The sequence below is a fragment of the Pantherophis guttatus genome, chromosome 2, assembly GCF_059756535.1.
Source record: "Pantherophis guttatus breed Tessera chromosome 2, ASM5975653v1, whole genome shotgun sequence".
NCBI classification, from domain to species: domain Eukaryota; kingdom Metazoa; phylum Chordata; class Lepidosauria; order Squamata; family Colubridae; genus Pantherophis; species Pantherophis guttatus.
In genome coordinates, this window is record NC_142064.1 from 118415992 (window position 1) to 118441566 (window position 25575).

At 40.7% G+C, this 25575-nt stretch overlaps 1 protein-coding gene and 1 long non-coding RNA gene across 12 annotated transcripts in view; one reads left to right on the forward strand and one right to left on the reverse strand.

The window, feature by feature from the left end:
- Nucleotides 1-25575, forward strand: part of L1CAM (L1 cell adhesion molecule) — a 102056-nt gene that overhangs the window by 55808 nt on the left and 20673 nt on the right. For all 11 annotated transcript variants that reach the window (XM_087886574.1, XM_087886575.1, XM_087886578.1 and 8 more), the window contains 12 exons: nt 881-1040; nt 1134-1258; nt 3430-3531; nt 5640-5837; nt 6076-6146; nt 14836-15055; nt 17086-17201; nt 18201-18420; nt 20108-20230; nt 21264-21434; nt 23812-23934; nt 24685-24849. In XM_087886574.1, coding sequence (XP_087742700.1) covers nt 881-1040; nt 1134-1258; nt 3430-3531; nt 5640-5837; nt 6076-6146; nt 14836-15055; nt 17086-17201; nt 18201-18420; nt 20108-20230; nt 21264-21434; nt 23812-23934; nt 24685-24849 — 1794 coding nt within the window. The remainder of the gene's footprint in view (nt 1-880; nt 1041-1133; nt 1259-3429; nt 3532-5639; nt 5838-6075; nt 6147-14835; nt 15056-17085; nt 17202-18200; nt 18421-20107; nt 20231-21263; nt 21435-23811; nt 23935-24684; nt 24850-25575) is intronic.
- Nucleotides 3459-25575, reverse strand: part of LOC117675506 (uncharacterized) — a 46279-nt gene continuing 24162 nt past the window's right edge. The window contains exons 3-4 of the long non-coding RNA XR_015732359.1: nt 9216-9374; nt 3459-3501 (exon numbers count right to left, since the gene is read on the reverse strand). This is a non-coding gene — a long non-coding RNA (uncharacterized LOC117675506). The remainder of the gene's footprint in view (nt 3502-9215; nt 9375-25575) is intronic.

The window sequence follows — 25575 nt, forward strand, 5'->3', positions numbered from 1 at the left end:
GCCGGCTGTCGGCCCCTAGAGGGAGAGCCTTCTCTGTGGGGGCACCTACGATTTGGAACGAGCTCCCCCCGGAGATACGTAGGATCCCGGATCTGCGCACCTTCCGCCGCGCGCTTAAGACCTTTCTATTCTATCAAGCTGGCCTGGCCTAGTTTCTTCTCCCTTTTAACTGTGGAAATTTTAAATTTTAAATTCGTCTTATTTATAGGGCATGGGTATGGGGTTTTAAATTGGGGAGCCATTTTGGATTTAATTCTGTTTTAAATGTATTTTAATGTTTATATTGTATGTTTTTGAATTCTGGCTGTTCACCGCCCCGAGTCCTTCGGGAGAGGGGGCGGTATAAAAATCTAATAAATAATAATAAAATAATAATAATAATTTCAGCCTACCAAATTGTGTGAATTCAGCCCACACAGACCCTTTATGGTTCAGTGCATTGTGAAAACCCAAAATTAGCTCAATTGAGTAAATCGTGATTAAGCTTTATGTGAACTTAATAAAAGAGTAGCACTAAAAGATTGGTTGAAAATGTTTTTTTCTGGCTTTTTCAAGGCATGTGGCAGCCTAAAATGTTGTCTTGTTTGTGGTTTAGTCTGCGTTGAGAAGACAGTTTCTGTGAAAAGTGTAGGACAAATTTTCAGTGGAAGGAGTCATGTTTTACTTCCTTAAGGTGAAAATGAGGAACTGCTACTGACTGACATTTTCAAGATGGAAAATGTCTTGGGCCAGTCATAGTTGTATTAGGACACATTCAAGCCATGCTGAAGAATGATTAAAAAAAAACAACCAAGCCACATGGGATAAATGTATGAGAGATATCTACAGTAAGAGTTCATGGGCAGAGAAGCTACAATACAGTATTCCATCCCTATTCCAGGAGCAACACAGATTGAAGAGGGACCTATCAACATGGAAAAGAAGCAAGGTGAGAGTGTGACCTTCCACTGCAAGGTACTGTTTGATGAGAGTATTCCAAAGCGTGGTATCCAATGGCGCCTAGATGGTGAAGATATTGAAGAATCAGATGACGATAACAAGTAAGTTCAAAGAGTACAATCATGTTGAATAAAAGTTTAGGGTTCAAAGGAATTTTTGCATTAACTTTACACTGAATGTTGGTCTTTCCCTAGATACATCATTGGTGACATGTCTCTGACCATCACCAAGGTGGACTTCTCTGATCAAGGAACATACAGCTGCCTGGCCTGGACCACTCTTGACTCTGTAGAAAAAAGTGCCAATCTTTTGGTGTATGGCAAGTATCAAAAAAAGAAAGATTAGATCTGGATTGTTTCTCTCTTGAGGTTAAACTTCAGACCAGGGAAATCTGAAAGGGATGCAGTGATATTCCTGCCGCATGGGTACCAAATTGGTATTTTTAAAAAAAAATACTAGCTTTTTGCTGTGTATCTGTTTTTGCAATTTGGCCCATGTATATTTCTGGCAAAGCCATCTATAGTACAGCACTTTTACAACAATAAAAACAGAATTGAACCAAAGCAACTTGTCAATAAATAAAAATAACAGTAATTATATCACAGTTATATACCAAATATACATGAATTTCAAGAAGGGAATGCCAGTTACAAAAACAGGGTTTCAGATTATGTTTTGAAGTAATTAAAGATGTAAATTATATCACAATGGGATGGGAATTGCATAGCATTGAGACAGCTACCGAAAAGGCTCTTTTCTGTATTGCACTGTTATTTTCTTTACTTTCTTTACTTTTTTCTGTTAAAATATTTATTGTTTTTAATTATTTAATTCATTTTAAATTCTTTTTTTTTTTAAAAATAAAAATTACAGGTAGTTCTTGACTTATAACAGTTCATTTAGTGACCATTCAGAGACAATGCCACCAAAATAGTGACTTATGACCATTTTTCACACTGCTGCAGCAACCTCATGGTCACGTGATCAAAATTCAGATGCTTGGCAATATATATATTACCATTGCAGTGTCCTGGGGTGATGTGATCACTTTTTGGGACCTTCTTACAAGCAAAATCAATGGGGAAGCCAGATTCACTTAACAACCATAATACTAACCTAACAACTGCAGTGATTCACTTCACAACTGTGGCAAGAAATGTTGTAAAATGAGTCAAAATTCACTTAACAAATGTTTCAATTAAAAACAGAAATGTTGATCTCAATTGTGGTCATAAGTCAGGAACTATCTGAGTAAGAAAAGGCTTTGCCATCGGTTGATTCCAGTTAGGCCTCAGAAATTCAAGATGGTATGTTCTGATTGGTAAATTAATTAATTTTAATGGGATATTATTTGGGAAGTTTAAAATTAAGCTGGATATTCAGATGTGGTATTCAGCCGGTTCTGACTGGTTCTGGAGAACCAGTAGCGAACATTTTGAGTAGTTTGGAGAATTGGCAAATACCACCTCGGACTGGTCCTGCCCCCATCTATTCCCTCCTGAGTTCTAGCTGATCGAGTCCCAGCTGATCGGCTGGGTCTTCTTTTGTTGCCCTGCACATGGAACTGGAGAGCAGGTTAGTGGGGTGGGGAGGGAATGGAGATTTTACAGTATCCTTCCCTTCCCCTGGAGTGGAGTGGGGTGGAAATGGAGATTTTACAGTACCCTTCCCTTCCCCTGGAGTGGAGTGGGGTGGAAATGGAGATTTCACAGTAACCTTCCTCCTGGAGTGGGTAGAAATGAAGATTTTACAGTATCCTGCCCCTGGAGTGGGCTGGAAATGGAGTTTTTACAGTATCCTTCCCCTGCCACACCCATCAAGCCATGCCCACAGAACCAGTAGTAAGAAATTTTGAATCCCACCACTGGGATGGTTCGCTGAAATGTGGAGAATTCTAAGTATTGATAACAAAATTTATTTATTTATCAAATTTATTTGCTGCCCATCCCTCAATTCAAGTGACTTGTAAAATAAAATTTATAGTATAAATGTAAATGCTATAATTTACATACATATGTAATATAATTTATGTTTTAGCTATATATAAAAACATAGTGTATAAGACAAAGCAGACATTGGTCTGTTTTTTAATGAGGTGAATTTGTTTTGTAGTGTGTTATAAAAATACAGACTGAAACCCAATGAATAATGGCTTTGAGCCACAAATGTACAGAAAACTGACAAATAAGTTCAGAATTTTCAAAAATAAGCCTCTATTTAAACAAGCTAGTTTTAATTACATTTAATCAATCAATAACTTTAAAGGCTACAAATTCAATCAGCTTTAAATGGCGCGGATTACGCTGTCAGCATATAATTTGTAATAATTAATGTTGTAATTCTGTCCCTGAAGGTGGAGTAAAAGAATTCTAAATTTCATATTGTGGGACAGGCTTGGAAAATCTATATGGGGGAAAAAAATCTTGGATTTTTCTTGTAGTGAGGACAGATAGATGAGCAGCTGTCTCATTATTATCTTTTTTTTGTCAGGCATACCTGGCCCTGTGTCAAATCTAGAGGTGCAGAGGCAGCAGAATCATCAGGTAAAGCTGACATGGACACCTGGAGATAACCACAACAGAGAAATAAAGGGTAAGGAATCGTGCCGAGTATCTCACCATTAGGGAGAAATGACCTCTGATTAACTTGTGGATTTTCCCTTTGGAAAAGGCATCCACAAGGCCTGCTGCTTTCATCAAAATGACAAAAGCAGCACTGTTGCACCACAACCTTGGCCTCTTTTGTATCCGCGTGCGGGGTCACGACACGGGTACGGAAGGGGCAGAGCTGACATTACAGCACTGCTTTCATCCTTTACGTCTCATTTGAACCATTCCATGGATGTCTCTACTTGAGAGCAGTTTGGGTGAGCAAAGCAAGAGGTCAATCAAAGTCATCCCTGGCTTCTATTTTTCTCTTAGAGCAGCTCTTAGAAAATATTTGCACAATAGAAAGCACAATAAACAGCCACTTTATATTTCCTTGTTTATATTGCCACTGCTGCTTGTGACTTAGCACAGTTTAAAGCAATCAAATGAAAAAGACTGGTTGAAAAGATGCAGTTGTCTGTGATGTGTAAAATGACTATTCAGTGCTTCCTTGGAGATACCCCTGAATTTTGAAGCTAGATATAAATCAGACATTGGTGAAAATGCCATCTTTACATTTCTCTGTTTCTGTATATGTGTAGAAATACAGAAACTATTCAGTCAATCGAGATACTGTTCCTCCATCCTGGTCTTACTTGACCTCTCAGCGGCTTTTGATACCATCGACCATGGTATCCTACTGCAGCGACTTGTGGGGGTGGGGGTGGGAGGCACTGTCTTACAGTGGTTCTCCTCCTACCTCTCGGGTCGCTTTCAGTTTGTATGGGCGGGAGGGCAGAGATCCACCCCGAGGCCCCTAAATTGTGGGGTGCCTCAGGTGTTGGTTCTCTCCCCCCTACTCTTTAACATCTATATGAAGCCACTGGGTGAGATCATTCATGGCTTTGGGGTGAGATATCATCAATATGCTGATGATACCCAATTATACATCTCCACCCCAGACCACCCCAAAGATGCCCTTTCCATGATGTCCCGTTGCCTGGAGGCGGTAAGGGCCTGGATGGGCAGAAACAGACTCAAACTCAATCCCTCTAAGACTGAGTGGCTGTGGATGCCGGCATCTCGGGTTTCAGAGGCCCCATCACTTTTGATAGATGGGGAAAGACTTGCCCCCATTGATAGGGCTTGCAACTTGGGTATCCTCCTGGATGTTCGGCTGTCCCTAGAAGACCATCTAATGGCCGTGACCAGGGGGGCCTTCGCACAGGTTCGCCTGGTGTGCCAGTTGCGCCCTTTCCTGGACCGAGATGACCGCACAGTCACTCATGCCCTGGTTACTTCCCGCTTGGATTACTGCAATTCCTTCTACATGGGCCTGCCCCTGAGATGCACCCGGAGACTCCAGCTGATCCAGAATGCAGCCGCACGGGTTGTTACGGGAGCCCCTCGTTATTCCCATATAACACTCCTCCTGCGTGAGCTGCACTGGTTACCAGTGGTTCTCCGGGTCCGCTTCAAGCTGCTAGTTCTCACCTATAAGGCCCTACATGACTTAGGTCCAGGATATTTGCAGGACCTTCTCCTGCCTGCCTCTCACCGTCCTGTTCGCTCACATAGGGCCGCCCTCCTCAGGGTTCCGACGGCGAGCCAATGTCGTCTTGCTGTGCCCAGGGGTAGGGAGTTCTCTGTGGGTGCTCCCACCCTCTGGAATGAATTACCTACCAAGCTCCGGACGGCTCCTGATCTCCGTTCCTTCCGTCGCGACCTGAAGACTTGGCTGTTCAAACAAATAGGCTGACTCTGATTCCGGGTTTTATTATTTACTATTAATTAGTTATTTGGTTTAAAATGGGATTTTATTGTACTTGTTTCTTAACTTGTGTTCGCCGCCCTGAGTCCTTCGGGAGAATGGCGGCATATAAATACATGTAATAAAATAAATAATAATAAATAATACTGAATTAACCCAAATGCCTGGATCATACCAAACCAAAAATTAGCTTCATCTATGTACAGGTGCATTTTACCTCAGCTTGTAGCATGAACCTAGGAAAGCCATAAGGGCCTAGTGAAAGGTGATAGCAATTTTAATAAGCTTTTTAAAAAAAAATCATTCAAACTCTGAGATGATGTTTCCCTTCTTCCTCACAGAATATAACGTGTTTTGTGAAGAAACCAAATTTGGGCCAGCAGAAAAGGAATGGATAGCTACGGTCCCAGGAAACCAGCCATGGGCTATTCTTCACCTCTCTCCATTCAGAAATTATAACTTCTATGTGCAGGCCAGCAATGACCAGGGGAAAAGTGAATTAAGTAGCCGGTCTGCCAGTCATGCCACAGATCCCGCAGGTAAGAAAGTTCAAGATGCTGGAAGAAGGCAATAGGGATGGACCCTTGTTTTGGGCAATTGTCCTTGTAAAAGTTAACCCAACCATCCCATGCATAAAATAGTGTTGCCCCACAAACATTGGCTCCTAATGCCTCTGGGACAGGCATTTTCAGTCTGGGAGACACAGTGGATATTTGGTCTTGGTTGATTCAAAACATACAGACATCTCAGTATAACTCTAATCTCTTTGTTTTCCAGCACCTGAGCGAAACCCAACTGATGTCAGAGGAGAAGGAAATGAAACCACAAATATGATCATCACCTGGACGGTAAAATATTCTTTCACCTCAGTGATATTGGTCCCAATCTCTTGTGCGCCTCACCCACAGATTCAATGCCACTGGCATCATTTGTAGGACTATGTTGTAGCGCAAGGAGTGGTTGCTAGAGTTGTTGAATTTTTACTGAAAAGAAATTCTGATTTTTGTGTAATTATTCAAGGTTGGTGGATTTATTTTTCATGGAAAGATTGGTTCTAATTTATAACGTCCTTGAGCTTGTCTGTACAAATATAGCCCACCATCCAGTGGTGGGTTCCTCCCGGTTCGGCTGGTTCCGCGGAGCCGGTAGCAGTGATGATATGACGTCACCGAACCGGTTCTCCCCCCGCCGCCCCCCCTGCATTATTCTTACCTTTTATTTGGCCCCACCGCTAATCTATTGCTGCCTCCTGAGTCCCAGATGATGGGCTATAAGGAAAAAAACTGTTTAAACTCTTGCCGTGGGGCTTCAAAGGGCCGCCCTACAGCTGATCAGTGGTAAAAGGCAGTTTGGTGGTAGACCGGTGGCTGCAAAAATAAATGGGTAGACCAGTGCCTGCAAAAATACATGAGTAGACCAGTGCCTGCAAAAATAAATGGGTAGACTGGTACAGTTCTGCAAGCAGTTAAAAGCCTGTTAGACCAGTACCTCTGCTAAATCCTAAAGAATTGTCACATGATCATCAAGCCACGCCCACATAATAAGCCACGCCCACAGAACCGGTAGTAAAAAAATTTAGAACCCACCCCTGCCACCATCATGAACACAGTCCATGGGCTTAACATTGTCAGGCACATAGGAAACTTAAACAGACCCCCAAAGGAAGTAACATATGGGTAGTTCACAAATTAAAACCTTTCATATAGTGACTGATCAAAATTACAATGACACGAAAAAAAGTGACTTATGACTGGTCCTTGCACTTATGATGGTCACAGCATCCCCGTAATCAGGTAGTCATAATTTGGGTGTTTGGCAACCCGCATATATTTATGAGGGTTGCAGTATCTCGGGATTGACTGCCATTTGCGACCTTCCCAGTCAGCTTCCAAGAACAGAGTCAATGGGACAAACTGGATTCTTTTAACAATCACATGATTCACTTAAGAACTGCAGTTATTCACTCAATAACGTGGCAAAAAAAGGCTTAGCTTCTATTGCTTAGCAATAGAAATTCTGGTCCCAATTGTAGGTTTTTTTTTCTTTTTTCTTTAATTTATATGTCGCCCTTCTCCGGAGACTCAGGGCGGCTTACAATGTGTTAAGCAATAGCCTTCATACTTTTGTATATTTATACAAAGACAGCTTATTGCCCCCACAATCTGGGTCCTCATTTCACCTACCTTAGAAAGGATGGAAGGCTGAGTCAACCTTGAGCCTTGGAGAGATTCGAACCAGCAGTAATTGCAGGCAGCTGTGTTAATAACAGGGTGCTTAGACCACTGCTTAGACCACTGCTTAGACCACTGTACTATCAAGGCTCTAGTTAAATGTCGTACATGATTAGAGATCTACATTTGGGTTTTGCAAGCCTCTTTATTCTATCCTTGGAGCAGATTGGACTGAAACTGTCCCATATGGTGGGACTGAAGGATGGTCTCTTCAGGAGGAAGGCACCACTGCTGCTTTCAAGGAAATCAGCATTTTCCAAATCCAGTTGCACGCATCCTGTTCAACTACCCGAATTTTGCAATGCTCTGAAAACAGTTGTGCCCTGATGGATCTTTGGGATGGAAGTGTATCTCCATTCCTGTCATATCTGAAGTTGAAACTTCTCAGTTCACACAGTTATATAAACATGACCACACTTTATAAGCTGTCTTTGTTTATATCCTGCCCCCAGAGATCAAGTGGATGAGTACGCAAGGGATTTTTAATAACGTCTTCTTGATTGTGGCCTTTCCTCCTGAGAAAGTGTGATTTGTTTCTACGTAATTCATTTAATAATTTAAATGGGAATCAAAGATCATTCTGTATTATCAAGCTCTTGATGCTATATGTTTTTCACATCCACTTTCCCTTTTGTGGTTTTTTTTATTTATTATTAAACATGTACTTTGCCATTAGGCATCTGTAAGCACTTAAGGCAGTTTACAGCAATACAGATAAGTTGCTTATGTGTAAATATGTTAACTTGCTATTACTTTGCTGGCTTCCTGTGCCGTTCAAAATCATATGGGCTACTTCATGGTGAATCTTCCTTTCTTTAGCTTAGTGCCAGTGGTTAACTTGCCACGTGTGTGGGAGTGACAGAAAATGTGTGTGTTGCAAGGTCTGGAAGTCGTGTTTGTGTTGAAGCAGTGTATGCCCCCACAACCCAACTGTCCATTTTAGTCACTTAACTCTGTTTGGGTTTGCTATGTTGTTTGCGTTCCAGCAGAAATAGGTGGCAGCATACCAGTGTGCTTCTCTTCCAGAATTGTCCCTGAATTGTCACGCTTGTCATAATGATAGGTTGTTTTGGCTGAATTCCCAGGAGGGAACTGATGCCAGATGCTTCATTTCAGAGAGGTTTCTACTAAATTCAGCTGCTATTCCTGCTACAGCTGGCCTGGCACTGGTTGCTCCACATGGTTCATTTGTAGCGCCTAGAAGAAGATGCCATGTAAAATCCCACACATTTCAAAGATGCCAGTTGCTTTTTGTCTCCTGAATTAGAAATGTGTTTCTCTTTATGGAAAAGGGGGAGTTGGTTATGGAAATCCCCTTTCTTCTTGACGCCAACAGGATTCCCAGAAGCGCTTTGACAATTGGAATAATAAAACTAGCTTTGTAATCAAGAAGCATTAGGCATATCACGCTCTTATTTAGAGAAGGTGAAATGAACAGAAGAATTTAATGGGAAAAAAACCCTAAGATTTTAAGCATTTCCCCAGTAGAATTAAGAGCATAATACTGGTTTATCACTTTTTAAAAGGTTTTGTTTGCTTGATTGTTCCTAAGGAGAAGACAAAAAGTAAGCCTTGCTTATAAGTGATATTTGCATTTGAGAACTGTTAACAGGCAAACTTTAACTTTGCTTTAGGCATTAGCTGAAAGCACAAAAAGATGACCACTGAGGAAAATTTGCAACATACCTTATTATAAGATGTTTGCTTTTTTTCTTGCCCCCATCTTGTCTGTCTTTGTGCCTCCATCTGCTGGTGTTTTGGAGACATGTGATGCTTCCAATGCATGGTTTCTTCAATCTTTTCTTGAGCAATGTCTTCCTTCCAGATTTGGCCATTGCTGCTTACCTCATGTTGTATCAAGAGATGGAAAAGTAATGTATCTCTTGTTTAGATGGCCACTTGGGTAGTTACCCATGGCAAGCAATTGGTCTTGACATAACTACTCAGGCTGACATTTAAAAAGGAAGTGGCAGACTGCCATTCTTTCCCGTTTATTCATTTATTAAACAAATTTATGTAGCAGCCCAACTTACACATAGGTGACTCCTGGTGGCTTACAAAATTTAAAAGAATCCACCATATAATAAAAACCCATACAAAAACCCATATTCCACTCCCCATGACATGAACAACACAATCAAATCAACCTCTTGATTGGCTCCATCTCCATTCATGGTCCTCAGGCCCACTGACAAAACTTTTTTTAGGGCCTTTTGGAAAGACAACAGGGTGGGAGTCAACTGTACCTCTTGGGGAGTGATGTTCCATAAAGAAGGGCCCACCACCAAGAAGGCCCTTTTTCGTGTTGTCACCAGACGTACATCCCTAATTGATGAATGTAATGTACAGACAATGACAGTATGGTTTAAAAACAACAAGCATGAAAATCTTTGGCAGGCTCATTCTCTTCTGCCACATGTTCCATTTTTTCAGCTGTTGCTCTGTTGTTGCTATCTGTCATGATAGCCATGAGTCCAGGGGCAGAAAAAGCAGCATATTCTACTCCATAGCCCTTTTCTGACTTCCAATTTGACAACCTTCTGGTGCCGTGATTCTGGCTGTTGCAACAAAAATCAAGAGTGAACAGTATGCAGTTGGCATAAGAAGAGGTCATAACAAGATGGGAAATCAAAGAATAAATACAACAGACTGACCTGTTGCTGAGGGACAGGAACCCCTTGTTGCAACGGGATTCTTCTGACTTACGTTTTTTTATTTACTCCCATCGAAGATCATATTACTAAGATGGACACTACTTTGGGAAGTTCAGACTTCTAATTTGAGCTACAAAGAGTGTATTTTTAAAATACTATTCTCTTTCCTGGGAATTTGGATAGGATGAGCTCAGTTATCTAGTTTACTGTGAGTGATACCTATCTCTTTATACTATAAATATCGGAAGTTGACTTTCCTATCACCAAGACAGAGGAAATATGAAATAAATCGCACCTGTTAGCCAGGCCTCTGCTTCCTGCATATCTGAAATACCCACATATTTTTTATTATATTGTTATATTCCTAACCCTTCCTAAGCCAGGTAATAAATTAGTTCTGTAGAAATGACAATTCAATTGCTAAAATTCCTGTAAACCCTAATCTCAACTCAACAATGACTTGACTTAATGAAGGCACTATGAATGAAAATCTTGCTTGGAAAAGGTATTTTCAATCAGGAACAATGCCCAAAGGCTACAGATTTGTCTTCTACACCCACGTTTCTTTGGTGTAATATTCTGGTAATATTACGATGGACTTTTATTTCCATCTTTGCTATTAAAAGTGTAATATTCTTCAGTTTTTTCTTTAGCCTAAAGGAAATTAAAGGAAAAAAGGTCTAAACTTGTCATTTCTTTGATTGCATAATTCACAGCTACTGGTAATTCATATATTAAAAAAGAATCCCTCCTTTTATTACTCTTCTTCTATATTCCATGGATCTGCTCCTGAATTTTGGGATCGAGTTAACCCAGTGGTCTGCCTCAAAGTTCTAATCCCTTCAACTTTGATGCAGGCTCATCACAATCTGGTGACTTTTCATTATAATCTCTGGCCCAGAAGTCAGAGACCTACGTTCCACTTTCTCTCTACAAGAGAAAACTATCCCTTTTGTGAAACAGTTATCATTTTTATCTTTCAATCAATGCACTAATTATAATCCAGGTACTGCCTACATTATCTATGACTGGGGTCTCCAACCTTGGCAACTTTAAGACTTGTGGACTTCAACTGCCAGAATTCTGGGAGTTGAAGTCCACAAGTCTTAAAGTTGCCAAGGTTGGAGACAGTGGTGAAATCCAATTTTTTTTACTACCGGTTCTATGGGTGTGGCTTGGTGGGAGTGGTGTGGCTTAGTGGCCATGGCTTGGTGGCATGGCAGGGGAATGGGCAAAATCCCCATTCCCTCCCCACTCCTGGGGGAAGGATATTGTAAAATCTCCATTCCCACCCCAGTCTGGGGCCAGCCAGAGATGGTATTTGCCAGTTCTCCAAACTGCTCAAAATTTCCGCTACTGGTTCTCCAGAACCTGTCAGAACCTGCTGGATTTCACCCCTGGTTGGAGACCTCTGACCTATGAAATGGCTTGGCTACATCCTTCATTCATTCAACCCATATCTTGCTAATGGAAAACCTATATAATATAAACGACAATATAAATGTTATTTTAATTTAATTTAATTTAAATGCTAAATGTCCTTGTCCCTAAACTTCCATGTTCAAACTACTAGGTTCCCAAAATTACTTTTCAAAACATCTTCCATTTCTTCAGTTACATATGTGGTTCCTTAGCAGATTTGCTTTGCTTTACTACTTAATCTCTGAAATGGATGCATTCAGTGAGACATCGCACTGGTAATATTGAAAACCAGCCAGCCATGTTAAGCTGGATATAATCATTCCACAAATGGATGCTCTAATCTGAACCATTTCATCTTCTCTTCTTCTGCTCAGCCTACATCTGTTTGCATCTACTAACAAGCAGTGTCTGAAGTTCTATTAATGATCAGAAATTGGCAGATGGTTTATAACTGGATTAAATCACTTTTATAGGTGTTTGCTCTAATCCTTCACATTACTAAGATTTATTCTTGCCTTCTCCAGCTACTATCACTATGCATTTTAATAACCCCACAGTGACAAAGGCAACTGAAGGTTGACTTTCTCACTGAGATATTCTCTGCTTATTTGAGAAAACTTATTTCTCAAGGAGACAGCAGGATATATTACACCAACTTCCAAGGCCTCCATTTGACAGCATGGGTTCTCCTATGCAGACAGTCAACTAGAAGGCCACATTGCTAATTCTTAGAAAAACCTGTGCCCTTAAAGATGGACTTTTATTTCTAAGTTTGCTATAAAAAATTGTAATAGTTCAGTGATTTTTCAAGGATTTCTTTTTGCTTAATAGTCAAAAGCTCTAAATTTGTCATCTGTTTCAGTTAACTATGTCCCTGTAACAGGTTATACTATCTTCTTGCACAGCTAAACGTTTCAAAGATCTGTTGAATTTATATCCTCTATTCTGCCTGTGATGGCAGGCTGTCTCCATGAACCCAGTTCCAACATGGAGTCGGCTTATGTTTCTCAGTCTTTTAACTGCACAGCTGTGCAAAACTGCAGTATCTATTGGTATGCACCTGTTGACCCGCAAAGATTGCAAATTCTGAATGCAATTGCATGAGTGCATCGGTCATGAGAACTCCATACCCTTCTGAGCAGATATTTCTTATCTTGCTTTCCATGAAGTCATGGCCCATTTTTCCTTTTAATTAAAAGCTGCTACTGTCAAGAGGATGGGTGGGCTCCAGTGGTGGATTTCAAAAATTTTTATTACCGGTTCTGTGGGTGTGGCTTGGTGGGCGTGGCATGGGAAGGATACTGTAAAATCTCCATTCCCACCCCACTCCAGGGGAAGGATACTGTAAAAACTCCATTCCCTCCCCAATCCAAGGGAAAGGTACTGCAAAATCCCCATTTCCTTCCGATCAGCTGGGATTCAGGAGGCAGAGAATAGATAGGGGTGGGGCCAGTCAGAATTTTTACTACCAGTTCTCCGAACTACTCAAAATTTCTGCTACCGGTTCTCCAGAACTGGTCAGAACCTGCTGAAACCCACCTCTGGTGGGCTCACAGTTCATCCTAAGATATAATGAGGTTCACTTAAATTAAGCAAGATGCGTGAGTCCATTCATTATAGCTTTCTTACGTATATACAAGATCACTATAATTTAAAAGCCTTGACATTATGTATAAACACAATTAATTTATCCACCAACACAATTAATTTATCCCTGCCATGAATTTACTTTTTAAAAAGAAGCTGCCCAAAGAAATAATCACCTGCTAATCATTCACATCTTATACTAGGATTAACTTTATAATGTTTCAAATGCCCCAGAAAAGCCATGGATAGGACAAGAGCAGGATAGAAACCTTCTCTTTGTGTTCCTGAGCAATTAGTGTCAAGAGGCCTACTGCCTCTGATCCTGAAAATATTGTGACTAATAGTCATTGATAGTTTTATCCCCCCATTGATTTTTCTAATATTTTTTTAAGGGTAATAAAAGCAGAGTTGATAGCCACTGCTGCTTTTTAAGATAGCAGAATCCATGCACTCTGTGGTGCAAAAAGCCTATTATTTAGTCTCTCACAAATCTTTTAGCTTTTGTCTTTTTAGGGGACCTAAAGGTCCCATGCTGATGACCTTCTACCGCTGCACCATAGAGAGTATTTTAACTTACTGCATCTGTGTATGGTTTACCAATTGCACAGTGGCAGATAGGACAGCACTCCAGAGGGTTAACATCATTGCCCAGAGGATCATTGTTTGCCCTCTCCCCTCTTTGGAAGAGCTTTATAGCTCCCGCTGCCTTAAGAAAGTTCAAAACATTCTTAAAGAGCCATCTCATCCTAGGCACCCGTTTTTTGAACTATTACCATCTGGCAGACGGTATAGGATAATAAAAACAAGGACAAATAGGCCAGAGGTGGGTTCCAGCAGGTTCTGACCAGTTCTGGAGAATCGGTAGCAGAAATTTTGAGTAGTTCAGAGAACCGGTAGTAAAAATTCTGACTGGTCCCATCTATTCTCTGCCTCACAATTCCCAGCTATTTGGGAGGAAATGGGGATTTTGCAGTACCCTTCCCCTGGAGTGGGGTGGGAATGGAGATTTTACAGTATCCTTCCCCTGCCACGCCCACCAAGCCATGTCACACCCACGAAGCCACACTCACAGAACTGGTAGTAAAAAATTTTGAAACCCACCACTGAAATAGGCTGAAAAACAGCTTCTATCCCAGGGCAGTAACTATATTGAATTCTACTGTATAGTGCAATATTAATTCAATATCGGTTTTCAATTCAGTTGTATAGAATGTGAAGGATGTATGTTTGTGTTTTATTTTTATAATTATAATGTACACTGAACATGGCATTTGATTTTGTTGTACAAGGTGCAATGACAATAAATAAACTAACTAAACCTAGAGTTCTAGAATTATAAGAGATGATGAAAAGCTTCTGTTTTCTCTTTGAAGGGTGTTTTCTCACAATTCTTCTGCTATGGTGGCTGGAGCTGCTAAGAGTAATAATCCAAATTAATTAGTAGGTCACCAGATTACAGTACCTTCCTCTGTTTGAGGCCAATGTGCAGCTTTGATTTGCTAATGTTATGCAGGAGTAAAAGTGATCTCATGCCCGGCTTCAAAACGGCTTGAAAAGATTATTGGAAAGTGCTCTGCCAAAGTGTTCCCATTCAATGAAGCTTGACAATGAAGTTTTTCCTCTTCCTCCTGCTTATTTTTCAGCCCTTGCCTCACAAGGAGTGGAATGCCCCAATGATGAAGTATCGTGTACAGTGGCGGCTTGAGAATGAAGGCCAATGGGATGAGGTTGAAATTGAAGACCCTCCTGTACTGGTGACAGATACCCCTGTCTTCTCACCTTATGAGATCAAAGTGCAAGCACAGAATGATTTTGGCAAAGGGCCTGAGCCTGAACCTGAAAAAGGTTATTCAGGGGAGGATGGTGAGTAATGGGGGATCCATTCCTCCCTTGTGCCCATAGATTCAACAAAACTCAGCTATGTTACAAATTGAGGAAGTTTTAATCCCAGCACATCTGGAGGTATCAAATGGAGGAGGGGTGGAGGTAATGTAGATTATTTCAGTACCAACCATGGCAGGAAACCAAATTAGATGCTGAGCATCGATCTTCTTTTTCAAACAATTCACTAGAACATTGCTATGCTATCATTGCTCTTCACCCTGCATCTAAGATTTCCATTTCTCTCACATTTCTGAGGTAGTTTTTAAATCCTTATTTCTGAAAATGTGTGTTTTTGAAAAAGAAAAAAGTTGTGATTATCTTCTTTATCATCTTTTAGATGTAAGATGATCCCTCACCTCCCATGTTTATGTAAGAGTTATTTTCTAAATAGGATTCAAATGTGTTACTTTTGCTTCCTCCAGTGAGAAGGAGTCTGATAGCATCCTTGTGGGCTTGTTAATTTGAAAATTGCTGTGAGAAAATTTTTGCTGCTCCTAATTTTTGAATTCCATAGTCCAATGTTCTCAACCTTGCAATTTTAAGATGCCTGGATTTCAACTCCCAGAATTCCCCAGCCAGCAATGCTGGCTAGGGAATTCTGGGAGTTGAAGTCCAAGCATCTTAAAGCTGCACAGGTTGGGAAACACTGCCACAATCTTTTGTGGCTTTTCTCCTATAATGCCTTCAAGGACAGATAGCTCTGTTGGATGGGGAATGGTTTTACTACTCAGTAAAACAAGTAGAGCAGGATTTACTTCTCATCCATACCCAGCAGAAACTGCCAAAAAATATAAGTAACAGTTTACACCAACAGTCCTTTATAATTGGATGTTTTAAGCATACAGAAGTCTTTAATGACAGAATTCAGTTATTGCTTTCACTATCATAGTCATCTTGGTTATATGTATATAAAAAATACTGGAGACAGGTCCTTGAAATTGCTGGATTTTATTTTTTCTAAATTGAGGGTGGGCTATTGCCTGCTTGTTCAGCCAGCAGTTTCAACTAAAACTTTCCCAAAAGTTCAAATTGAAATTTGTTCTGGAAAACCTTGACCCAATTAACATTCCAATACTGAACCTACTTAGCTAACCTCACTGGGAGATTCCTTAGTAATCATTTCTAAGATTGCACAGTACGTTAGAGATTTCATCTTAATTTATATTTGTGCCTCCTGTGATACTCCAACTTTTTTTTTCCTCTCATGGTGGCAGGGAAGAGTTTTACTGTATTGTTCAGAAGGATGGGGAATGCCATTTCTGATTCCCCCCCCCCTTTGCCAACTTTGCTTCCAACGCTCCATGGCATAGGACCTGGGTATTTGCAGGACCGCCTTCTGCCGCCGATAGCCTCCCACTGACCAGTACGCTCCCACAGAGAGGGACTCCTCAGGGTGCCATCAGCCAGGCAATGTCGTCTGGTGGCCCCCAGGGGGAGGGCCTTCTCTGTGGCATCTCCTGCCCTCTGGAACGATTTGCCCCTGGAGATACGAAGGGTATTGGATCTCCGGGTCTTTCGCCATGCCCTAAAAACTTTTCTTTTCCATCAAGCAGGGCTGGCGTGAAACCCCCCCCCCCTTTTTTTTTTTTTTAGCCTTTTAAATTGTCAATGGGTTTTAGTTTGAATGTTTTAAATTTGGGGCCAAAGTCATATAATTCTTTTAAAAAATTTAAATTTTGTATTGGTATGTGTTTTAGTTCTGGCTGTGCACAGCCCTGAGTCCACTAGGAGAAGGGCAGGATACAAATTGAATAAAATAAATTAAATAAATAAATAAAGTTGATAAAGCATATTGTACAACTAAAAAGTTTGCTATTGTACTACTTTGTGACATTTGGGACTATCTTAATAGAGGAATTCCCCAATAGAGCTTTCTTTGGGGATTTGGAGTCTTGGCACTTGCAGAATTCCCGATGCCATGTCTCTTTGTAGAACTATCAGACTGAACATTCATCTCCCTTTCCTTTCTTGCTGAAATTGAAAGTGTAAAGGATCCCTCTTTTCCCTAGTGCCCGAGGCTGTCCCTGAAGATCTGTTGATCGAGATGATAAACAGCACTACCATCAAGCTTTCTTGGATCCTTCCCAACAGAGAGAAAATTTGGGGACATCTTAAGGGATTCAAGGTATGGCACAAGAACTTCGCATTGCATCCTGGAGGACAGCATTTGAAGCACTTTTTAAAATACTTGGTGCCCTCGAGATATGTTAGAATTGGCTTTATCTAGTGATTGGCTAGATTTCTACAGCCCAAGTATGGTAATACTACTCCTAGAATCCTCAAAGGGCAGACTTCCTGGAGTATTATGGGTTAAAATTCAAAATATTTGGAAAACTCCAAATCCGGAGTGGGTGGATAGAGAGAAATCTGTCCTGTCACAATTATGGTAAACATTATATCTCGTATAAATCATGTTAACTGCCTTCATACTGTAAACTTTATCCTTCATATAAATTCCCAAGCTATTGTAATATTGCATCTCCAAGTAGTAAAATCAGAGTAAATAATGTAAAAAGAGTCAACTGATGGAGAATAAATTTCACCACGTAAGAGGAACTGTGGACAGTCCTCAGGTATAATATATCCACACAGGTTACAAGATGTGGATGTTTATGGTACAGAACTGAGATTGATTTGCTGCAGAATTGCTTTTTAATTTTTTTGTTTTTTAAACTCAGGGTAAACACTGGCCTGTGGGACTTCAGCAAGACTCTGAATAGAACTGCCATTCGGCCAGAAGTTTACTGACCAGGCTAGAATTACAACTGAATGTAAACCCAGAAATTGTATGTTTTGTTTGTATCATTTCCCTGCTTTTTGCAAGAGATTCCTTGTTAAAGGTGCCCTTCAGGGAAGGGAACATTCAATACGTGCTGAAAAGCATTTTGGCCTTGTATGCCTTCTATTCATACAAATTAAGAAGGAGACATAATTCTTGACATGCTCAGAGGCACTCTTCCAACACATTTTGGAGGGGAGGAATGAGCGATTCCACTTACGATGACAGGCATTTTTCAAAAAACTTGCCAATATTGAGTGAGCTGGTGAATGTGGGTGTCTTGAAATCTGGGCAAATAATTTCTCCCTCTTTCTCTTTCTTTCTCTGAAATTCCACCTCCACCAGGTGTATTACTCCAGGCTGGGAACCCTGGCAGAACGTAGCCGTCGACAGACCCATCTTCACTTCCATTCCCACGGGGAGCTGCTGATTTTGGGGAATGTGTCTGAAGTCATACTGGGGGGCCTCAGGCCCTGGAGCCGGTACCAGGTTCAGCTGGCAGTGTTGAATGGGCGGGGGGAGGGGCCCCGCAGCGAGGCCATGGAGTTTGTTACACCTGAGGGAGGTAAGAACCGGCAGCCTTTCGCCCTCAGACCTTTCAATCTGTGCTTCCCTCTATCCACCTTCTGAACTTCTTTCCAACTTCTGCTTCTAGAAGCTCTCCCCGTCCATATTACTTTATTTAGACCTTGCATTATGTGCAGAATATTAGACAGAATGTATAAAAGAGTTGAAACATGAGGTGTGAACGCAGAAATACTTTGCTCACAAATCAGGTCTGAAAGGCATGGGATGTGCTGAAACGAAACAAATCCCAGGCTGTCCAACTGTTTTCCTATTTGGCAACCCCATTTAAGATATTTTAACTTCATGAGAAAATATGGTAGTGCAACCAGGGAAATAGTGTATAAGGCATAAAACTGAATTGGAGAAGGGTTAATTCTAAATCAAATAAATTAAAATGAGCCTCTAATAACCACAGATTCCCCTGCCCACTCAATTAATCAGTTTGTAGAAACTATTGTCTTAAAAGTAAAAATTTGCATGAAGAGGGGAAACTATTGCTGTTATTGGTACTATTATTGTTATACAGAAATAATGATATGGTAGGTGTGGACAATCTTTTAGGGGTTGTAAAAGGATATAATGAGGGACAGCACTGCAATAGGAGGAATAATAGTAAAAAATGGGCAAAGTATATTACTGTATATCTGAGTATGTGGATAAAGCTGGATTTTTCTGGATTGGAGGAAATTAGGTTTTTCTTTATGTTATTAAAATTTAGATAGTGAAGGCCTCATTAGTTAGCATCATTTATATGCTGTCTTAATCATAGATTCTTGGGGACTTACATCTAAAATTCATACTAAATTCACAAATTCTAAAAACATAACAATAAAAATGCAAACCACTAAAAACAAAAGCTAGAGAGAAGGCAAGGCCCTTGGGTTGACAACCTCTTCCTCAAAAGTTCTGTGTCAGTGTTTCTCAACCTTGGCAAATTGAAGATTTTGTGGACTTTAACTCCCAGAATGCACTTTAACTCCATGCACTTAAAGATGCCAAGGTTGAGGAACACTGCTCTATGGGAAAAACATTTATTTTTAAATCTTAAAAGATTATAGTAAAGGTACTGTCTTGATCTTCAGAATAAGATGTTTCATTGGGCTTGAGCTGTCATAGAAATCCATTTCTGGAACTCAGGACCCCTCATTTTTTGTGGTCTGGTAATCCTCAACCCATCTCCCAACTTGTGTGCTTATGATAGGCTCTTGTAGTGTAGTATTACCGTCATGTAGAAGAGACATCAAACTCTCTATTTCCCACCCTCATAGTGGCAGAAAAATTGTAGTACAGCATTGCAGTCAAAAACGACTCAAGACATGCCTGTCTTTGGGACTTGACCTTTGCCATCCATTGTACTGTAGGATAATTTTATTTTCTCTCCATAACAACAGTGATTTCATTCTATCAGGACCTCTGTTGTGGCTTTGGTTGCAATACTAAGACAGAGTAGATAAATTAAGCATTATGCGATGAATGCTTTGCAAAATGGCAGATAGATTTTTTTGTTTTGATGGGCTTGTTCTTGCTAATGGGAATTTGCTCCAAGTATTTGGAGAATCCAAAAGGCTGGAGCATGCCCTGTCTACTACAGCTTTCTTCCCACTTCTCACCATTTATAACCCTCTCCTTCCCATTTACATTCCTTGTGCCCTTCATTCTCCATTTCTCTTTGCCTCCTTACATAGTACCTAGCACCCCTGAATTCTTTCAGTTGGACTATCTCTCGGACACAGCAGTGTTGCTAGAGTGGATGCCTCCAAAATATCCTAATGGGAGAATCCTGAGATACGTGTTGGACTACCAACAAGGTGAGTCTGTAGCAGCTCTGGGTTTTTCGGAGTTTTTCCCTGTAGCACAGGGAACCTGGAGAGGAAAATCCTCACACATATTTTATATTTAGGTATGTTGCTTTTGATGCTGCTGTTCTTGTCACAACTTTCTTTGAGTGATTATTACCGTTGCATCAATACTGTTAATCAGAACTATAGAGTCAAAGGACTTTTGAAGGTGATCAAGGTTCAGCAATGAAGGATACTGTTAGAGAATCCCTGTGAGATGACGATCTGTCCTGTACTTAAAAATCCCCAGCAAAGAAGAACAACTGCTTCTCAGATCAAATACTTCCCTGATGTTTTGCTGAAATTTGCTTTCCTGCCGTTTCCACCTGATGTTGTAATCCTACCTCCTGCTGTAATACAGAATAATTCTACCCACAGTCTTTCAGTTACTTCAAGAATCCTAACATTTCCCACCCGCAGTCTTGTTTTCTATAAGCTGAATTTACCAGTTCTTTCAATATTTTTTCAAGGCAGAGACTGGTTTCACAGGATTTTCACCATGTTGGTTTCCACGTACCAATGTCTTAGTAAAATATGTGGCACCGGAATGGGTCGTAGCTTTTTGAAAGCAAAATAGTTATGTCTTTCTTCCATTCCTTCAGTTTCAGTAGTAGATAATCATGTTTCTGATGAATCTGAAGGGACTTAAAGAGACTCAGGATGGGAGACATATTAAAAATGGAATCTGATTTCTAGCATATTGTGGCAAGAATCACTAGCTAGCATTCGGTGATTTTTGCCACAATATGCTGAAAATCAGATTCCATTTTTAATATCTCTCCCATCTTCCTTCCCTTCATGCATGGTTCCTTCTTATCTGTTTTATGCTTGTTGAACACTGCCAACTCAGCAACAGGATTTGCATTTTCTGGCATGATACCTGCCTTCTCCAAGCTGACAGGTTCTGCGAAATGAAATCCATCAGATATGGACAGCAGGTTGGATGACAATGGCATTATTTTCTGATAATTGACCTGTTACTCTTCTGCCATCTTGTGCCTAGCCAATCAGACAGAGATGGACATTGAAAACATCCAAATCCCACCCACCCAGTACAGGCTCAATCTCAGCGACCTTGATCCCCACACTCTCTACAAATTCTCCTTGTGGGCAGAAACCAAAGAGGGTCGAGGAGAAATATCCTTACTTGAGGAACATACAATGCACGAGTCAGGTATGTGAAGCCTTAAAAATATTTCCTATTAATATTAAAAAAAGAGATGATATATTTCCTACAATATTTTCCTAGAAGACATGGTTAGTGTCCTGAGCTAAAATATGCTTAATTTTTAAAATTATTATTTCCTGTTTGGTTTGCTCTCTGCCTTTTGTTCAGAAGCTCATTTTGAAAACATAGTGCTCCCTGTTTCAATTTTCGCTTATAAAAACCCTGTAAAGTAGGGTGGGATGACAGCCCTGACCTCTTCCTCAGAACCCATGGCTTTATGACCTCTTTTCACACTTACAACCATCACACTATTCCAGCAGTCATGTGATTGCTATTTGGGCACTTGACAGCTGGCTTACACTTAGAACCAGTTGCCGCATCCTGTGGTTTTGTAATTGTAACCTGTGGCCCAGTCATGTAATGATTCACTTTATGACTGTTTTGATGATGGAGATTCTGATCCCAATTGTGGTCATAAGTCAAGGACTCCCTGTAGACCAGGGGTCCTCAAACTATGGTCCATGGGCCAGTTACAGCCCACCGAAGCCATTAATCTGGCCCATGCGGGACCGCGAGGCTGCCCTGCCCACATCGCCCCACCTACCTGCCAGCCCCCACTCGCCTTCTGAAGGCCAAAGAAGCCCAAAACGGGATGTGCGGAGGTCCCAGGAGGTCAAAACAGGCCTGTTTTTGGCTTCCCCAGCCTCCAGAGAGAGAGAGAGAGAGAGAGAGAGAGAGAGAGAGAGAGAGAGAGAGAGAGAGAGAGAGAGAGAGAGAGAAAGAGGGAGGGAGGGAGACACACACACACACAAAGTCCCCCCAATGCAGCCACATCCCTTCACTAACCTGCTTTCCACCCCCAGGAACATAACAAATTAAAGTTTGATTTGTGTGTATTGTTTGGACTGCTAAATTGGCCATGCCCACCCAGTCACATGACTACCTAGCCATGTCTACCCAGCCGGTCTGGCCCCCCAACAGTCTGAGGGACCGTGAATTGGCCCCCTGTTTAAAAAATTTGAGGACCCCTGCTGTAGACTATAATTGGTCCTATGATATTTCCATAGATTATATCTCTACTAGGATCTACTCGAATTGTTTACACTGTTAGCCTATGCCTTTCTCTGTCACAATTCCTTTAATTCTTTCCTACTTTCAGCTGTGAAAAGCTTTGTGAGTGTGTTCTGTGTACTTTGTTATATAGAGGCGAGAGTTGGGTATTCAAAAGAAGCATAAAAGTGAAATTGAATGCAATAGAATTAATTACTTAGTGTGTGGTCAAATAAGAAGAGGTAGGGCCAAAAATGAATGAGTGCTGAATGAATGTGGATTGAATTCAAAATAAAATGACAGTATAGACTTTCAGGTGGTTTGGTCATGTAGAGGGAATGAGTGTTGAACTGTACAGCAACATCTAGAAAGATGAAATGGTGAAGAAGAAGACCAAAAATATCAGGGTTGTATGACTTATTGAGATCTTGAAAAAGAGAGAGGGACATTACAGAACAGGCAATGTATGAAGCAACATATGGACACTGTAGAAGGAATGCTTGTTTTAGCTTGATATAAAAATATGGAGAAATGTGTTGAATGGTTTGGGTGTTCTAGCTATGTTTCCTAATATTTTCCCCTTATCTCACCTCCTAATTGCTTTATCTAACTATTTCTTATTCTTTTACTGTGCTCTACGTAATGCTGCTCACCCAAAAGGAAATAACATGATATGTACATATGTATGTATGTATCTACTCAGCGATGCTGAAGTATCAGATGTCATAGTGGATGGTCCAGCATGTGTAAAGCAATTTGAAAACAAGAAACGACAGCAGCCGTGTATCAGGTTGTGTTGGCAACATAATCAGAACTTATGGAGAGAGTAACCATTAGACACGCACAATTTAAAAACCCTAAATTTTTAACTAAAAACATTAATATTCACAGGGACCATTTTTGTGTGCAGTTGCAGCTACACTACAGCAGCTCCTTCAGGGTGGGAGTCTTTTCTTTGATCTCAGCTTCTTTCCTTTTTTTTCCTCCTTTCCTTTTTAAAAGCTCCTTTCCAGGGATTTTCTCCCCAGATGCCTGATTGTGTCTGGGCTGGGAAACTAAGCAAAGGCAGGTACGAATGAGAAACTATCACAGAACCTGCTAGGCCATGGACTGCATTGGCAAAGTAGTTTTATACTGCAACCACAGAAATTGGATGAGTACGTCCCAATTCCCACAGTGGAAATATACTGGTAGTTAATATGGTAGTTTTTCTGAGGTCTTAATGACCTTGCTGTTCACTCTGAAGCCTACAAGGGTGGGACTTATGTAGATTCTCCAGGGATTGTGATTTTAATACTTTTCTCTATCATTTTCTCCCTGCCTCTATGCCCAGTGAACTTGTCTTTTGTAAACATCAGTGTGGGCGAGACAGGAGAAAACTTCACCACCATCATCTGGATCCCACGTCAGAACCAGCGAGATGTGGAGTTTGCAGTCCATCTTATGAGCAAAACAGGTAAGAGGAGAGAGGTGGATGTCTTCTTTCTTGCATGATCTTCATGGTCCTATTTCAGCCATGTGTAAGCAACTTTTGGGGTGAAAAACTCTGAAGATCACTCACTGTTGATGCCCCCTACAAAATCCTCATTCACTAACATCTCGTACCATATACATTCTACCACTCTTTTCCTACACCTGGGGGGGGAGGGAGAGAGAGAGGGAGAAGGAGAGGGAGGGAGGGAGGGAGGGAAAGAGTTTATTTTCATTCTATTCAGGACTTCAAATGTATGAGCTTTCCAAATCTTCCATTCAATTCCTGGAATCTATGACCTGACCCATCAGGTTTCTTCTTATTGTTTTTTCCTTCCCTTTTTTCAGTCATCTGTAGCAATATGTTTGGCAGGGATGAGGAATTCTCGCTACCTACCCATCTGATTTATTGAAATTGCTAATTTTATATGTTGGGAAATCAGTGATTTGCAAGTGCTGGAAGGGGCCAAGTTTCTTCCTTTTGAAGGCCTCTTCTTGTAAATTCCTACTTTCCTTATGAGGAAATAAGTGATTTTCAATCACTGGGAGTCCATAGTAAAGACTACTTTCCATCAGCTAGCCGAAGAATAATGAAGAATGGGGTATTAATCCATGACAGCAATAAATTACAACTGGCTGGATTCCTACTAGACTAAAATCAAAGGCAACACATACTGGTTCAGGAGAGTGGGGAACTCAACCACAATCTTTCTGTCTCTCCTTTTATTTCAAACAGACAAAGGACAATGGCATGATGTAGGGAAGGCCAGTTCTGGCCAGGGCTCATACAGCATTCCAGATTTGCAGCCAGGCAAAGAATATCGTGTTCGATTGGTGAAAGTACACCGTACTGGGGACGTTCAAATAATTTGGGAGTCAGATGTGGAGACCAGTGGTGTGGGTAAGTTACATTGGAGAACCAGGAATTATCCAAGACTTAATAATTAATTATTAATTAATTAATAATCTAAAAATGCTCAAAATTCATCTGTTTTTAAAATTACTTGCTTGCTGTTTCCTTAACTAACTTATTTGGCCAGAATAGGATCAGAAGTTGGAGGACAAGCTAACTCTAGTCAGGGCATGAGTTCCTTTATATTGGAATAACAATTTTATCCATAGTTTTTTTTTTTTTTAATTTGATTTATATGCCGCCCTTCTCCGGAGACTCAGGGCGGCTTACAATGCATTAAGCAATAGCCTTCATACTTTTGTATATTTATACAAAGTCAGCTTATTGCCCCCACAAACTGGGTCCTCATTTCACCTACCTTAGAAAGGATGGAAGGCTGAGTCAACCTTGAGCCTTGGAGAGATTCGAACCAGCAGTAATTGCAGGCAGCTGTGTTAATAACAGGGTGCTTAGACCACTGTACTATCAAGGCTCTTTTTAATGTGGATCTAGATTAAAAATTATTCCTACGAATTCCTCACACAATCAAAAAGTAGGGCATTTTGGTGATAAACACCACATAAATATCACATTTCGTAAATTTTGATATTTCCTTGTCACTCTTGCAAAACAACTATTAGTAGAATGCAGGAAGAAAAGAAAGAAGGAAAGGAAGGAAGGAAGGGGTTTCTAGCAACAAAAGAATGTATTGGGTCTATTGTGGTATAATTTTAA